Source organism: Diadema setosum, chromosome 5 (genome assembly GCF_964275005.1).
Source record: "Diadema setosum chromosome 5, eeDiaSeto1, whole genome shotgun sequence".
NCBI lineage: Eukaryota > Metazoa > Echinodermata > Echinoidea > Diadematoida > Diadematidae > Diadema > Diadema setosum.
The window spans coordinates 12029525-12044835 of NC_092689.1; the positions used below are offsets into that span (position 1 = coordinate 12029525).

The 15311-nt window shown below is 40.2% G+C and overlaps 1 protein-coding gene across 1 annotated transcript in view; it reads right to left on the reverse strand.

The window, feature by feature from the left end:
* Positions 1 to 15311, reverse strand: part of LOC140228594 (anoctamin-4-like) — a 108736-nt gene that overhangs the window by 16350 nt on the left and 77075 nt on the right. Inside the window, exons 20-22 of the mRNA XM_072308824.1 lie at positions 14468 to 14565; positions 7080 to 7219; positions 3052 to 3204 (exon numbers count right to left, since the gene is read on the reverse strand). Coding sequence (XP_072164925.1) covers positions 3052 to 3204; positions 7080 to 7219; positions 14468 to 14565 — 391 coding nt within the window. The remainder of the gene's footprint in view (positions 1 to 3051; positions 3205 to 7079; positions 7220 to 14467; positions 14566 to 15311) is intronic.

Below are 15311 nucleotides of genomic sequence, written 5' to 3' on the forward strand. Positions count from 1 at the left end.
TCTCCTGCTAGGATCCTGATTAATCTTGTAAAAATTCTTGGCGCCGATTTTAGTCCGAATGGTAGGGCTTTGAATTGGAAGTACCTGTTGTTTACTGAGAATCCTAGCAAGCGTTGGCTGTCGTGGTCGATGGGAATGTGATAGTAGGCGTCTTTCAGATCTATCGTAACTGCGAGGTCTGTGGGTTTTACAGTTGGGAGGATTGTGGATAGGGTTTCCATTTTGAAGGTTTGGTTGGATAGAAATTTGTTCAACTTTTTTAGGTTCAGTACCATCCGAAATCCCCCCGATCGTTTTGGGGCGAGGAACACTGGAGATAGGATTAATGGGGAGTCTCGTGTTACCTCGTCTATTACTTGTTTTTGCAGTAGGGTGTCTATTTCCTGAAGGAGAGCTGTTCTTTTTTCTGGGTCTTTGGGTAGGGGAGTTTTCTGGTAGATCTTTATCTGTTCTGCGGGAGTGATTAGCTGAGGGGCGTAGCCTGTCTGGACAATAGCTATGGCCCATTTGTCTTGAGAGATGTCTTCCCATTCTTTTCCGAACCACTGTAGTCTCCCCCCGACTGGTATTTGATTGTTGATTTGGAGCAGATCTGGGTCTAGATAGTCAGAATTGTGGTCTAGGGTCTCGTGATCCCCTTGCACTCTTGTGCACACTTTGTGAGAAGAAGGGTTGAGGTCTTTTGTCACCTTTGCCTCCATGCCATGTAGCCCTTTGGCCACGAAAATTGTCCTGTGGATTACTAGTGCTAGTAGTGGGTCTACTCTGTCTGCCCGTGTAGGGGGCATCACGCCGATACTGACGGCGGTAGGCTGGCACTCTGTCTTGGTTCGAGAAGTTTGCCTGATGTCTACCAGTACTGCTGAAGGTCCTAGTAGGCTTGTATGTAGGTCTAGACAACTTGTATATCGTCTTATCGGCTGTAGTGCTAGCGGTGATATTCTCATCGAGGATGGACTGGAACTTACCACTGAACAGGTCCTTTCCCTCGGTCTCGACTTTCATGAGGGCTTTTGCTGCATCTCTGTCTAATTGCAGACCCTCTATCACCTTCTCCCGTCGTAGCCGTGTGCAAAGGAGGGCAGTACGTGTCGCCTGTTCGTACTGGATGTCTGCCACCTTTGATAGCATGTCCCCGATTTTTTCTTTGTCTTGTTCTTCGACGCCAAGTCTTTCCGCTTCTAGGAAGGCGGTTGTGAGGTAACCTTGGTATATCGCAAGTCGCATTGACGCTCTAGCTGAAGCATCGATGGCTGACAGATGCCATTCGCTATTTCGGAAGTTGCGTGATCGCAGGCTATTCGGATTGCCCTGCTTTTTCACACTCGCATCGCCAACGCGAAAAGCTACGTCTGGGACTGACGGGGTAGTGAGAAACTTTTCGTAGTCGTCTTCCGCGATTCGAAAGTTTTGATTTACTTCTTTACTGCTCGCTGGCGGCCAGCTGAGGGCAGTATTTGGTCAGAATGTACGCTGCAGACGTTGTGTCATCGTTGTCATCGGGCGCAGCACTGGTACGTGATGTCAAGCGAGCGGTGCGTGCCGCCGCAACGGAGTTAATAGGTTCACTTTCTGATACAGAATCCGCTAGTTCGTTCTCTGGGTCGTGATTTCCCTTCACCAAAGCGTAGCGGGCTGTGTTAACACTATTTCCCGATTCCGAGAATGAGCTAATAGAGCAATCTCTCCAATTTCTGGCGCGGCTAGAAATGCGTGGCCGATGGTAATCGAGATCTGAATCAGACTCTCCCATGATTGAAATTTCTGCGTCTCTGTCCTTCTCTCGACGTTCTCCGCTAGGATTGTTTTCGCGGGCTGCCCGAGATCGCGACTGCGTGTAATAGCTAGTGCGAATATGGGATCGGGAGGGTCTACCTAGGCTCGAATCGTAGTTTTCCTCGCCAGTTACGTCTAGTGGATCTGGGTCGGGGAAGGTCGATACCCCTCCCGAGGAGCGTGGCTGCCTCGTTTCCTTACCCGCTACAGCGGAGGCAGTCTCGATGGGGATTATTCCTTTCGGAATTATGTTCTGTAGGGCTTTTATGAGCCACTCCCCCGCATCTTCCGGGTTTGGGAGGGTATTTGTGCCTGTGGTTGGTATTTTAGCGGGAGTCCCTTCGTTTTTCTTTTGAGAGGAGGGTTTTCTTTTTCTTCCTCTGGTTCCCTGTGAGGTTTGGGATGTCACGCTACGGGGAGATTTCTTCTCTGAACCAGTGGCGGGTGGGATAGGAGTTGCGGGCTCGCCTGCGCGTTCGTGTGGTTTATTCTTTGCTGACTGCACCGCCGCATTGCCGCTGTTCTTCTCCGGCGGCTTTCCCTTCGCCGCGGAGTTTTGGGTCTTACTTTCTACGTTTTCATTTCTCTCTCTCGGCTTTTCCTTCGCCGGATTTCCTTTTGAGTTCGGCTTTGCCTTCGCCGACTCATTTTGTTTGTCAGACATCCTTGTAAGTGGGATAATAGGGGCCGTGTTTGTAGTCACACGTTGAAGTTATCGAGTACAGTTAAGATTTCTACCGGTGTTCATGAAGTCGCGCGGTAACGAAAGAGGAAGGGCGCAGCGCGAGGGCTGCTTATATAGGCCCCTGGCGGGGTTTCCCGCTTCGGTTCTCAGGGGCTTAAAGGGAAAATGCAAAGAAATTACCGGTGGCTATTCGCGTTGAGGGGACGAATAGCAATTGTAAAATTGGGATGGGTAAGTATGGCAAAGCGCCGTAAATCACTTCAATAAAGGTCATATATCCCTTTTTGCAAATGTCACAAGATTTTGCACAGCTGAAGAATAATGTCTCCCAAAAGTGTGAATGAAGTCTAAAGGCAATAACTATTGAATCAATTGTCTGATTTTCCTGAAACTTTCTCTGATGTGTTTTGATCGATCGCTGCTTTCACTCAATCCACATTTATATCTGAGTTTTGGTTTCCTTTAAATACATCCACATGCATACAGTGAATACATAGCTTGACAGATAGAAAGACAGGAAGAGACATACAGAGTGAACATATGAGAGAAAGAGAAAGATTAGGGTGCACTGTCCTTATCATGGGGCTTACCAATGTCTTGGGCCCTCTTGGCCACAGGCCGGCGCAGCTGGGAGATAAATTTGAAGGCATCCAGACGGATCTCAATCAGGTTGTTCAGGAGGGCAAAGAACGGGGCGAGTGGGAAGGCGGCCACGAAGATGGTGGAGAACCCAAACTGGACAACTGAGGAGATAAAATGCCGAATATGTCTGACAAGAGATTACCCAGTGCATATCTGATTACTCATTATCATATGCCACTGAATACCAACCCCACTAGATAACTCCAGAAACCACCATAAAATGTAGCAGATACAGTATCTGTGCTGGGTCATTTATCTACAAATGGTGCCAAGGGCCATTTTCAATTGACTCCTGGGCCAATTAACTTTATATCAAAGGTACTGGTTATCATTGGGAACAGTGCTTTAAAAAATGTTTATCACATTTGATGCGTACAAATTTGTATGTGTAGGTACTGTAAGTTGTATCATAAAATATCTTACCATATAAAATTTTTGCAATAAAGCCTAAAATATAGGGAGATATGACTACTTTTCTCAATAAACCCAAGCTGTAGATGGTTTATTCTAGAAACAATTTTATTATGACTATTGTTCACATTTTGTACATTTAACAATACTTAATATTGATTATACTAATAACATTTTTACATTAGTTGTTTCTATCCCAAACTCACATTTTAGAACTCTTTTGAAGCACTAAAGCTGGGTTTTGTTTCATCTGCAAATGGTAAATAATGCCTCTAAAGTAAGAACGCACTTTCTCTTCCTTAAGCTACACAACCACTGTAAAGAAAGTATTTGAAATTTTCAATAACATAATGCAACATTTTTTATTTTTTTTTTGGATGTCCCCTCAGAGTCACCAACACAAGGAAAGTTTCCCTTTTGGCACTTTGCATGATAAAGAGGCAATTACAATGCGGGCAAGCTATAATGATCACATGTCACATAGACAAACAATGTACCTAGTACTTAAAGCATGTGATGTACAAAGGACACAAAGAATGGACCTCTACCACTCTTGCATGTCCAAAATTAAAGGGAAGTCAAACCCAAAGAGCAATGTGGATTGAGTGAAAGCAGCAACATTAGTAGAACACATCAGTGAAAGTTTGAAGAAAATCAAGCAATCGATGCAAAAGTTATGAATTTTTAAAGTTTTGGTGTTGGAACTGCTGGATGAGGAGACTACTAGAGGTTATGACGTATGAGTGGACAACAATATATAAAAGAAAATATAAAGAAAATTCCACAAAAATTCATTTTTCATGAAAATTACAAATTCCATCAACTTGATACTGACATATGTTAAAGGGATCGTACAGTTCTGGTTGAGACCTAATTTCAGGTTTCTAACATTTTTTTGGTGAGATAATGAGAAACCTTTTATGAAATATGCAAGAGCATATAATTCTATGAGGATTTCAACGTTTATTTGATGAAAATTGGTTTTGAAATGGCCGAGATATCCAAAAAAGAGCGATTCTAATAAAGTGTGGGACCCACACTTTGTTACGATCGCTTTGTTTTCCTTTGTGTTTTGGATGTTTCTGTCATTCCGAATCTGATTTTCATCAAATAAACTTTGAATTCCTCTTAAAATGATATGCTCTGTACTACATCATAAGTATTTTCTTGGTATCTCGCAAAAAGTTAAAAGCCCAATTCTCATCTCCACCAATACTGGACCATCCCTTTAAGGGTAGCAATTATTCCCCCTGCTTTCTGAAAGCGGTTAGTCAAGTGCTTTTTCATAATGCTAGAAAAGTGAATTTTCGTTGAATTTCCTTTATATTTTCTTTGTATTGTTGTCCACTCATACGTCATAACCTCTAGTAGTCTCCTCATCCAGCGGTTCCAACACCAACACGTAAAAAATGCATAACTTTTGTATCGATTGTCCGATTTTCCTCAAACTTTCACTGATGTGTTCTACTAGTGTTGCTGCTTTCACTCAATCCACATTGCTCTTTGGGTTTGCGTTCCCTTTAACCCTAAAAAGACTGGGGGGGGGGGCCTAAAAGGCCCCCCCCCCTCGACATTTCGTGCGATTACTCAGCAACACGCAATGCTCTCGCCGTGATGCTCTGTGACTTTTTTCTTTCGAGTTTCACGCACAGTTTGACACCAAATTTGTGACGCCCAGGGGTACGGTTCTGAAGTTACATAACTTTTTGTACATGCACGTGAGACCGAAAATGGCTCAAAAATGTGATTTTGTGTACAAAGTCAATACAAATTGAGTTTTATCACATGGTTCATATAAATATGCTTATTTTTACTCTCAATGGCTAAAATCAATTTGTTTTAGTAGTATTATGCTTCAAAAAGGGTCTGCCACAAATTTTGCTGAAAAAAACAACAAAAACAAAATGTCGTAAAAACAAAGAAATACATAAGAAATTCATAAAACAATAAAATAAATAAGAAATTAATTTTGATACCGATTTTTTTTTCAAGTGCATTTGCTAAGAATGCCACAAAGAATATCTAGACCAAAAATGAACACTTTTGGAGCTTTATTTACTGATTTAGATCAAAAAGTCTGATTTCTTGCATAAATTAGCATAATTAATCAAAATAAAATAAAAGAAGACTATTTTGGAAAATTTAAATATACGATCTTGTAGATTACATCGCACACTACCATTGTGCAAATTTCCGCGGTGATCGCGCGATCCACGGCCGAGATCTTAAGGGGGGGGGGCCCTTTAGGCCCCCCCCCAGTCTTTCGAGCTACCAAAATAGCCCAGTCTTTTTAGGGTTAAAGGGAACGCAAACCCAAAGAGCAATGTGGATTGACTAAAAGCATTAACATTAGTAGAACACATCAGTGAAAGTTTGAGGAAAATCAGACAATCGATGTAAAAGTAAATGCATTTTTTACGTGTTGGTGTTGGAACCGCTGGATGAGGAGACTACTACAGGTTATGACGTATGAGTGGACAACAATAAAGAAAATACAAAGGGAATTCAATAAAAATTCATTTTTTCATGAATATTACACATTCCATCAACTTGATACTGACATATGTTAGGGGTAGCACTTATTCCCCCTGCTTTCTGAAAGCAGTTAGTCAAGTACTCTTTCATTTTGCTAGAAAAGTGAATTTTTTGTGGAATTCCTTTTATATTTTCTTTATATTGTAGTACACTCATACGTCATAACCTCCAGTAGTCTCCTTACCCAGCAGTTCCAACACCAAAACTTTAAAAATTCATAACTTTTGCATCGATTGCCCGATTTTCCTCAAACTTTCACTGATGTGTTCTACAAATGTTACTGCTTTCACTCAATCCACATTGCTCTTTGGGTTTGCATTCCCTTTAAGGAAAGCTACATTGTAATTTCAAAGAAATGGAAAACACAAATGATGCCTACAGAAGAGTGCAAGATTAGATTTCATAGCAAACAATGGATAAGATCCTCTATTGCAGATTTCTCCATGGGATCTATACATTCTAATGACATGCTTAACCCATTCCATACTGAACTCTAAAATTCCCATAGACTTAATACACAGGCCACCAGGTTCCAGTACGGAATGGGTTAACTTGAGGCATAAATCTTAGACAAATTGTACATTAGAGTACAGACAATGACTTTGAGAGCTTTCACAGAGGGGGAGGATAAGATTTATTCTCCCGCAAGATCAAAATTTTTGTACTAGAGGTGTGGTGGAAAACACCAGAGATGAAATAAGACTTTCATTTTCCAACTTAATAAGCTTTGCTATGATAGGTGATTTATAATAATACATGGTCCATTAATTTTTATGATCCCAACATCCGCTGCCCTGTCAGAAGGACATCATCACTCTGGGTGAATTGACTGATAACAAAAATCATTTTTGCCTGTCAAAGGTCAGAAAAGCTGCCATAAATCATTCTGTCATATTGATATCCCTCGCCGGGTAGGGACAAAGTAAAATAGACTCCATAAATCAAGAAGGCAAAGGTCTCACTGATACAATGCTCTCATCTTGACAGCTCTACGCCCCAGAAAGCATGTGGGTGTTCCTGCCATACTAACCCATCTCGAGGTATTCCCTGAAGAGCCCTCGTGGTCCAAGGTCGGCCAGGTCAGCGTCCTGCTCCCACTGTTCGTAGCGCCCCTTGCCGGTCTTCTCCTCCTTGCGGCCGCCGCGGGATCGCCAGAAGTTCATGATCACACTGTGCGGTGTAGAAAGATCGCTTTAACTGTAATATCAATCAATCACTAGACTTCCTTCCTTCCTCTGCCTTTCTTTCTCTTATCTCTCATTCTCTGTGCACTTCGGATGGATGTGTGAGTGAGTGTGTGTGTGTGTGTGTGTGTGTGTGTCTGCCAATGAATTATAAAGCAAATAAGGTACTAGTATATCTTTGTTTTTGCTAACTGATGAATTACGTACATGTGTTATTTCAATTTGGACTGATCTTGTGTATGCATTGGTCCATGTCACAACAAATGTTGGTTGATTACCTTTTACCTTTTTTTCTTTGAGGGGTCCTGCATACATATTGCTTCTTAGGAGTCCTGGTATGTATTTGTTTCTTTGTAATGACTTTTAAGTAGTACATTGTTCTATATTTTGTCAAATAAATGAATGAATGAAAGAACGAATTGTTCTCATTGTATCACCCCCATAATCTTCTAAAAGCTACTTCGGAGTTAGCTCATGTACACATTGGTACAAATGACCTTTCTTTTTATTCAGTTGGCAAGGCACTTCACTCATTTCCATCTTAGCGTAATGCATACAATGAAAGCTTGCTCAACATGACAATTTATGGCACTGATTTTAAAACAAAGAATAAATAGGGTAGACCAGGTGACCAGAATGGTCCATCAATCAACATACAGGGAAGAATCCTTTTCATTGTTTTGCACTGAATGCATAAATTACAAACTTTTGCTATTCATATTGCCAAATACCATGCTTGCTGTTTAAGTAGCAGTGATAGCAAGTTATACAAATCCCAAGAATAATCATTATATCACAGATGCTTATCTGAATTTAAAACCAAATTGTGCCTGCAGGTACAAATGACCTTTTTCTGCTCAAGCACTAAAGTGAAACTCAAACAGGCTTACTACCTTCTCCCTCGACCATCGACCCTTCTTTATTTTCCTACCACTCCTTCCCACAGTTACTAGTAAAACTGAAATCACAGTAACAACTTGGTTCCCACATCTTTGTTTTTCTACCCCAACCCATCTCCCTTCATCTTCCCATTTTTCCATCAGAGAGCACAATACCACACTCGTCACAATTTCTGCTTTCACTTTATCCCACGATCCTCTGGGGTCCCACGTCAATTAAACGATCACTGCAACAATCTTACAGTCAGGGTTTTCCCCAAAATTTCTCCATTACTAGTATTCCTAAATTCCCCTACTACATACCTGCCAACATTTCAAGATGAAATATCTTACTCATGGATTGCAAAAATCTTATTTTCTATGCAAACTGAAGTTAAAAATCTAAAAAGTTAAAAATCTTAAAAATCTTACGCATGATGGTATATGGATATCTTGATACATACAACTATAATTATATTACGAGGAATATGAAAGTGCAATTTTGAATCTATTGTATACATGTAATCATATGATTTTATTCTGGCAATACATGTATGTGGAAAGAAATGAAGTGTAATTGTTATATAGATTCTGTTATGATATAATATAGTAAAATATAAATGCAACATTTGATGAATTATACTATGTTAGGTGCTTTTGGTGTTTAATAATGTCATTGATTTTTTTTTTTTTTTTTTATATTTTGGTAATTTTAGCTCGAGGGTTGGTGAGAAGTTTTGTAATTGCTGTGTAATAACGTCTCCTCATTTTTGTACACCCCTGCCTATGAATTTTTGTTGTTGTTGCTTAGATTATGGGTTTTTTTATAAATATTCATAATCCAGAGTTTTAAAAGAAAGTGATTGTATTGAGTAGTTGTTTTTTTTTCTCCGTTGTTGTACCAATACATGTATGTAAGTTTTTGTTGTGTTAGATTAACAGTTGTGTGATTTTTATGTATAATTTCTCAATATGTTTATTGTAAACACCTTCAAATGTTATTTGTGAAGCACTGTGATTTTTATCTATATACACACTGTACATGTACTCTGTAAACTGAATGTATTTCAGCCTTTGGGCTGCTAATTTCAGGAACAATAAACCTTATCAATACTTTCGGTCAAATCTTCGGAAAATACAGATGAAAGGTATATCTAAATATTTTTTAAAAATCTGATTTCTCTGACAGAAAATCTGATTTTGCTATTCTTAACATAAAAAATCTTACTGAATCTGATAAAATCTTACTAGTTGGCGAGTATGCTACTAACACCCATATTACAACATTTAAGCACAATTGCGCTTTTGCACTGTCCAACCCACTCAGTTCTTAATTTCCCATACCAAGCCCATACATATTGTTTTAACCATCCTGCTATTTTCCACATACAGTCACCATTAACTGCTGTAAGCCCCAGCTTTTCATCAACTGGTGGGCCGAGATTGCGGCTAAAGATGAAATAAAAAAGATTTATACTTGATCCTAGTGGGCCTTGGAAAACATTTATAAGAGCGAAAGTGGGCATTAGGTTACAAAAGGTTAAGAAGTGCTGCTGAAAGACATTCCCTTTCCCACCACAGCTTCATGACAGGGTTTGTGTGATTACTCTAGTTTAATAGCACAAGGCACTACAGTAGGTCAGGATATGAATTGTTAAAGCACAGAAAACCGGGAAAATAACACTAGGAAAGCGAGATACTCCATAACAGGGATCCCGTATCAAGGAAGCCACCTACTTCTAAAACACAGAGCGAAGTTCACAGCCAATACCAGACTTTAAAGGGATGGTACAACTACAGTATTGGTTGAGATGAGGATACAAGCTTTTGACTTTTTGGGAGATTAAAGAAACCACCAATACAAAGTTACAGAGAATACAATTCAATGAGGAATTCAAAGTTTATTTGATATTAAGTCGGTTTTGGAATGGCTGAGATATCAAAAAAAAAAAACAACCCAAAGCAAACCAAAGCAATCCTGATAAAAAGTGGGTCCCACCTTTTGTTTGGATCCCTTTGTTTTGGATATCTCAGCCATTTCAAAACCAATTACCATCCCATAAACTTTGAATCCCTCTCTGAATAATGTGCTCTTTCATGTTTCATAAGGGGTTTCTCAGTATGTCACAAAAAAGTTGGAAACCTGAAGCCCCATCTCAACAACCATCCCATTACAGGCAATGATAATATCTACGCCAGGCATGTTTTGGCCGTCCCAGGACTTTCCCCTTTTAGTCATTGTTGCTCTAAGCCATTCCCTTCCCATACCCAACTTCATTACAAGATATGCCGCAATCGCTGCAGCTGTCACAAGAAACCACAGAGTGGGTCAGGATATGCGCAAGACAAAACACAGAAAACCAGGAAAACAGCAATAGCACAGAGAGATAGCGAGCAACAGAAATGGCATTGGAATCCACGAACTGGAGGCAATGTACACATGCAGCACAAAGCAAAGTTCAGACAAAGTACAGAAGTTTACGTCGATGAATACAAAAGAGAGGATTTTAAAGTGATTGCACACTGCCAACAAAGAAAGATGGTGGAAATGTCTTAACATGACAAATATCAGAATAGAGGACATTCTTTAGACTGAAATTGTGACAATATGCAGACAGATTACAAATAAACTGAAAATAATGATTGCCGTAAGTATCTTTACTATCATCACTGTCAACATTACGAAGTCAATGGAATCACCATTATCACCATTACCTTACTCACCATTAACAAGCCAACATGGGAGACAGACAGGCAGAAACTAGAAATGTCGCTACAGCGACTGGTTATACCCCCGCCAAACAACATTTCATAAGCTTTGGTCAAAACAACATTTCATAAGCTTTGGTCAAAAAACTGAGGAAGTAGTTAAATCCGCAAGATCTTTCCTTGATCTTCTGCCATTAATATGCCGTTACCATGGCAACGTACTTTCGGGTACTGTCGAAAAATGCGTCTTGCACATCTACAACCAAAGGCACACATCTGTACCAAGTTTCATGGAAATTGGGCAAAAACTGAGGAAGTAGTTTGCAACACAAAATTTTCCATCATTTTGGCTCATACTATGTGAGCTGTTACCATGGCAACATACTTTTTGTCACTGTCAAGAAATGTGTCATGCTGACCTATATCCTAAGACAAACATTCAATATGAATTCCATGAGAATTGGAAGAACACTGATGAAGCAGTTTTGCCATGAAGCATTTTGCCCTATATTTTACCAATAACATGCCGTTACCATGGCAACGCACTTTTTGCCACTGCAGAAATATGTGTCTTGCACATAAACATATTCAGATGAACATCTGTACCTAATTTCATAAAAATTGATCAAAAACTGTGGGAGGAGTTCGCGACGCAAGATTTGTACCCATTTTCGCCCATAATATGCCATTACCATGGCAACGTACTTTTGGGTACTGTCAAAAAATACGTCTTGCACATCTACAACCCAAGGCACACATCTGTGCCAAGTTTTATGGGAATCGGTTGAAAACTGAGGAAGTAGTTCGTGACGCAAGATTTGCAACGGACCGACCGCCCGACCGCCCGACCGTCCGCTGATTCCTATATACCCCCTTCAAACTTCGTTTGGCGGGGGTATAACTAAGAAGATATGGCACACCAGGGGCGGATCCTCGAATTCCGTAAAAGGGGGGGGGGGGGGCTTTCCAAATTAAAGGGGGCGCATGTGCCCCTCCTCCATTTTTTCTTTTAATTTCTTTTGCTGTTTGATCAAAAAATAAAGGGGGGAGGGCACTCGCCCGGTGCACTACCCCCTGGTTCTGCCACTGCAGACTGTCTTGCAATATCTTCAATTGGTAAAAGCAACCATGTGGAGCTAGATTTCAAACTTCTACTGCCTGGAGTTATACATAGTTTATTTGTGAAAGAACACCCGGCATTCTTCAAACGGAATTACAAGGCTTTGAGAAAGCATTTGAAAGAAAAAAGGACATGCTTGCCTCTGCAATGACATAAGAGGCTGAATGCAGGTTCAACTTTCTTATAAAGTAAGCTGGAAATGCTTACAGTGAGATTTGTGCCAAAAGTCATAGAACTAATCATCAGCCATATGGATAAATAGGGAGGTACATGTATGTCAAGCAACTGAATGCAAACATAAATCTTGGAACTGTTTCCAATAGTCTAGAAGTGACTCTGATGGAGTACCTTACAATAAAGCCAGAAATGAAGTGACTGAGACAACTTAAGAAAGCAAGAAAGTCATTTGAGTGCACGCTGTCATCTGAAATCAAATCCTGCCCCTATTGTAAGTTTCTGGAGATACGTTCAGAGCAAAATCAAATTTAGACACCGCATTGGTGACTTAGAGAAGCCAGATGGATTCTTTGCTAGCACAGATGCAGGAGAAAGCAGAATCACTCAAACTCATTCTTTGAATCAATCTTCCTAACCCTTGAACGGAGGATTCCAGACAAGGAATTAGATATGGTCTATTTTACTGCTGTGAGTGTGAAAGACCTATTCAGAAATCGGACCAGTCTAAATCGCTGGACCAGACGACATCCACATCCGCAAAGTAAAAGAAATAGTGGATTACATTTCCCAGCCACTTTCCTTTCTTTTTAAGAAATGCATGCCAAGTCAAAAAGTAGAGTAGTACCGGGCTCTTGGAAACCTGCCAACATGACTCCTTTTATCAAAGAAAGAGATAAGATGAAGCCAGGAAATCAATCGCCCAGTTAGTTTCACCAGCATTGTTTCCAAATTAATAATTAAGAGATCATTGTTCGTGATGAAACTGTCAAGCATATGTATGAGAACTCTCTCTTTTTAGATGAACAGCATAGGTTCAGAAGCAGTAGACCATGTGCCATGCAGTTATTAAATGTTTCTGGAACATGAACACAGGAGTTAGACATCAAGGAAAACACTGAATGCGTATTATTTGGATTACAGCAAGGCTTTTGACAGTGTCCCGCATGCCAGACTTCTGGAGAAAATGGAGACCAGGTAATCTGCAAAAATGGCTAAAGTCCTCTTCTGGAGTGGAAGAATCCAGCGAGCAGGCGTAAATGGTGCCCCTTCAAGTACAGCTACCAGCAGCGTGGCCAAAGAAAGTGTGCTCAGACCACTATTGTTCTTGCTTTATGTCAATGACATTCCAGACATTGAATGTCACAGTACATCAGATGTCAAGCTCTTTGCATATAACATGAAAATCTTCTCACCAAACAACTCTAAATTAGATGGGGAACATTTACAAACTGATCTGACAAGACTCTTAGAATGGTCAAATCTGTGGCAACTACCCATTTAACCCAGAGAAGTGTAAAGTCATTCATTATGGTAAAAAAAAGCAACAACAACAACCTTGCTTCAGTTACAACATGTCAGATGTGAATACACCCATTCAAACTGTCAAAGTAGACCCAGGAGTACCTTCTGACAAGAGAATAAAATTTTTGCATCATGTGGACAGTGTATGTGCCACTGCAAACAGCAAACTAGGTGTCATCAAGCGTATCTTCTCTACCTTGGACAAAACTGGCTTCATGCATTTGTACAAAACGATTACAAGACCCAGGCTCGACTACTGATCTACTGTGTGGCAGCTATCAATACTATCAATACGACAGCTCACTTACCCCCTTAAAGACGGACCAATTTTGCTACAACATGCATTTCCCATGGACACCTGCCCAAGTATACTTGGGGCTTGTCCTCAACGGGTTAATATAAGACAAGACAAAAGGATTTCAACCTGCCATTTCTTGCCCATAGACGCCACAAAGCAGACATGATTCAAATATACAAAATCATGCATGGACTAGATGAACTTGAGGTATCACACCTCTTTGATTACCAAACCGAGAATAGACCTGAGGTCATCGGTACAAAATTACAAAGAAGCCGGTCCAATCAAAGCTCATACATGGCTCCTTTTCACAGAGGGCCATTAATGAATGGAACAACCTTTCCTCCAATGTGGCAAAGAGTACGACTCTGAGCAGCTTAAATTCCAATTTGATGAAATTCTGGGCCTCGTGAAAAGAAAAATTTGATCCAGAAGTCATTTTCCTGTCCACGTTCCACTTCTGTATTGCGCCACTAAACAAAATTGTTTCCAGAGTCCAGCCAGATATAAATGAGAGGCAAAAAAGTTTTCAAACTTAAAATGCCTACAATGTACATCAAAGGTATTGTGCACGGTATTTACAAGTGATTTTCATCGCCAACATCGTTATTGTCACTGTTACCATGGTTATCATCATCATCTCATCAGCATCAGCATCATCATCATCATCATCACCATCGTCATTATCATCATCCTTTTCATCTACTTCTCAACATAATCATTATCCAGAAAAAAACAACAACAACTTACGGCATGGCCAGTTCCATGAAGTTGTTGAAGAACTGCTTGCCGCACATGGTGATGGCAATGTTGATGAACAGTTCCTGCATACATCCAGCAGGATCGCACTATATGAGGACAGAAAAAGAGAAGAAAAAGACTTGACGGACAGTGCATGGCTGCAAACAGTGACCACTGGAACATAGGACTGCTTTCGTGGAAAAACTCATCGGCTGGGGATGATCACAAGATTGTGAGTTCATTGTTTGAGAGAGGACATTTGCCAATTAACAATTAATGATTACACAAAAACTACATAACAACCATGATCATGTATGTGTACAGTTCAGAGCAAAAAATCGACAGTTCTGCTGGTGCATGAGAACTGCATTTTCTATGTAACAAATTGAAAGGAAAATTTCATTGAGCAACAGCAGCACAGCATACGTATCAGGAAATAAACTTGTTCCAGCACTTTCACAAGTATCTACCAGTAATACCCATGTTGATCATAATAGTTAAAGGGTGTGTACAGTTCTGGTCAAGGTGAGGATTTAGCTTTTAACGTTTTGCGATTTATTCAGCAACCACTCTATGAGATGTCAAAGAGCATGCAATTCTAAGGGGTATCAAAAGTTTATTTGATGAAAATCAGTTTTGAAGTGGCTGAGATATCCAAAAACAAGGTGAAACAAAGAGATCCTAATAAAAGGCGTGGCCTGTTGCCTTTTATTACAGTATTATCACTTTTTTTTTGGATATCTCAGCCATTTGAAAACCAATTTTCAGCAAATAAACGTTGAATCCTTCTTAAAATTACATGCTCTTTCATATTTCATAAGAGGTTTCTCACTATCTCACTTAGGAATGTTCA